The 1772-nt window shown below is 43.1% G+C and overlaps 1 protein-coding gene across 1 annotated transcript in view; it reads left to right on the forward strand.

Annotated features, from left to right (window-relative positions):
* Window positions 1-463: 463 nt before the first annotated feature.
* The window catches only part of POLI (polymerase (DNA directed) iota), a gene marked incomplete at its 5' end in the record, with an annotated part of 8387 nt that continues 7078 nt past the window's right edge, over window positions 464-1772 (forward strand). Inside the window, 3 exons of the mRNA XM_010087396.1 lie at window positions 464-589; window positions 1290-1454; window positions 1595-1747. Of these exons, the coding sequence (XP_010085698.1) occupies window positions 464-589; window positions 1290-1454; window positions 1595-1747 (444 nt within the window). The remainder of the gene's footprint in view (window positions 590-1289; window positions 1455-1594; window positions 1748-1772) is intronic.

Here is a 1772-nt window from a genome sequence, read left to right on the forward strand (position 1 = left end):
TTTTTTAAAAATTTTTTTTTAAAATTTTTTTTTTTTTTACCTTGCTGGGCTTGTTTTCCTAAGCAGGGTTTGCTGTTTGTTGGGTGGTGATTTGGCATCTTCGTTGGCCACCAGCTATCTAATAGAGAGGAGTTAAAGCCAGGTCATTGTAAAGAAATAGATCAAAAAAATAAGCTTCAGTGTTTCACCATGAAAAGACGCTGTGTCAGCAAAGCCATGTTCTGAAATGGTTCAGTGGGAAAAAAAAAACCAAAACAACAGACCTCCAAAACCAGGAATTTTTAGTTACTGTGAGCGACTCAGACTTGTAAGTGCTCCTCACAGCGCTGGAATTAGTATATAACTCGTAAAATTTATATTCTTATAATAATGTGTTTATTAGTATGGATTAATATTAAAAAGCTGTTACACCACACGGAAGGCGGCGAGTGATTTTTAATCTCTCCGTTCACTTTCCTTGCAGCAGGCCAGAGCAAGTCTGGATCGGCACGAAGCGCGGCGTGCAGGGTGGTTGTGCACGTGGACTTGGACTGCTTTTACGCGCAAGTAGAAATGATCCGTAATCCTGAATTAAGAGACAAGCCTTTAGGTACGAGTTACTTTGCTATATAATTGGGGATTATGTGTATTCAAGCAGAAGAAACTTAAGGACATGAATAAACCGAGGACATGCCTGTGCGGTGAGGTACAGGCTGCCACACCGGAGCTGTAACCACATCCAGAGTGAGCAGGGTGCAGTCTAGATGCTGCGAAGCTGTGACTGCAAGATTAATAAATCCTCTCGAGCACAAGTGCGGGCGCTTTGCCGATGTGTGTGAGCAGTTCTGGGGGTTCAAGCTGGTTTATAACGTGCGTGGGCACAGAGAGGGCTGATCTCCAGGGGTGAGCCCGAGTGTTTTGACACAGTCATGCTGAAAGCACACTTTATTCCATCCTGAACTCACGAATTAATGCCAGGCAGTCCGTAGTGTCTACCATCAGTGGAGAGAGCGTGTTGTAAAAGGACTGTTACGTAAAGAGCGCTTCCATGGGTAAGGGCCAAAATTAAAGAGTGACATTACAATGGGAAAAAATATCTATAAAATGTTCTTACTGTCCACTTGTCTAGATCAAGGAATCTGCCCTTCTCATAGTGTTGTAAAAAAATCAGTTGGTTTGCTTTTTCTGCAGTGTTGCATTCTGATCAAAGCGTATCCTTCGCAGTCTTTGCAGTGACATGAAAGCACTGTGGTCTTCTGTGAAGTAGCAAGAAACCTACACCTTAAGAAACATTTAACCTTTGTTTTCAGGTGTGCAGCAGAAATACCTCGTAGTTACCTGTAACTATGAAGCCAGAAAACTTGGAGTTAAGAAGCTGATGTCTGTGAAGTATGCTAAGGAGAAGTGTCCTCAGCTGATACTGGTTAACGGAGAAGATCTCACCCCATACAGAGAAATGTCGTACAAGGTTACAGGTACAAAATTAACAATTTTTCAGCAGAGGACAAATATTTCCTGTTAAACGCTGCGTGCATGTGCAGGCATGGGATGCAGACATGAAAACCTCCGAGTATTAGTGGTGTGCATGTCATCCTTGGGTATCTTTTCCTCCTAGAGTTGCTGGGGGAATTTTCTCCGCTGGTGGAAAGGCTTGGGTTTGATGAAAATTTTGTGGATATCACAGAGATTGTAGAGAAAAGACTAAAGCAGCTACAGCAAAGTGGATGTTCCCGAGTCTGTGTGGCTGGCCACGTGTACAACCACCAAGGTGAGTTAAACCTTCTTCCTGCTGG

Source organism: Pterocles gutturalis, unplaced genomic scaffold (genome assembly GCF_000699245.1).
Source record: "Pterocles gutturalis isolate BGI_N339 unplaced genomic scaffold, ASM69924v1 scaffold9096, whole genome shotgun sequence".
Classification (NCBI taxonomy): Eukaryota; Metazoa; Chordata; class Aves; order Pterocliformes; family Pteroclidae; genus Pterocles; species Pterocles gutturalis.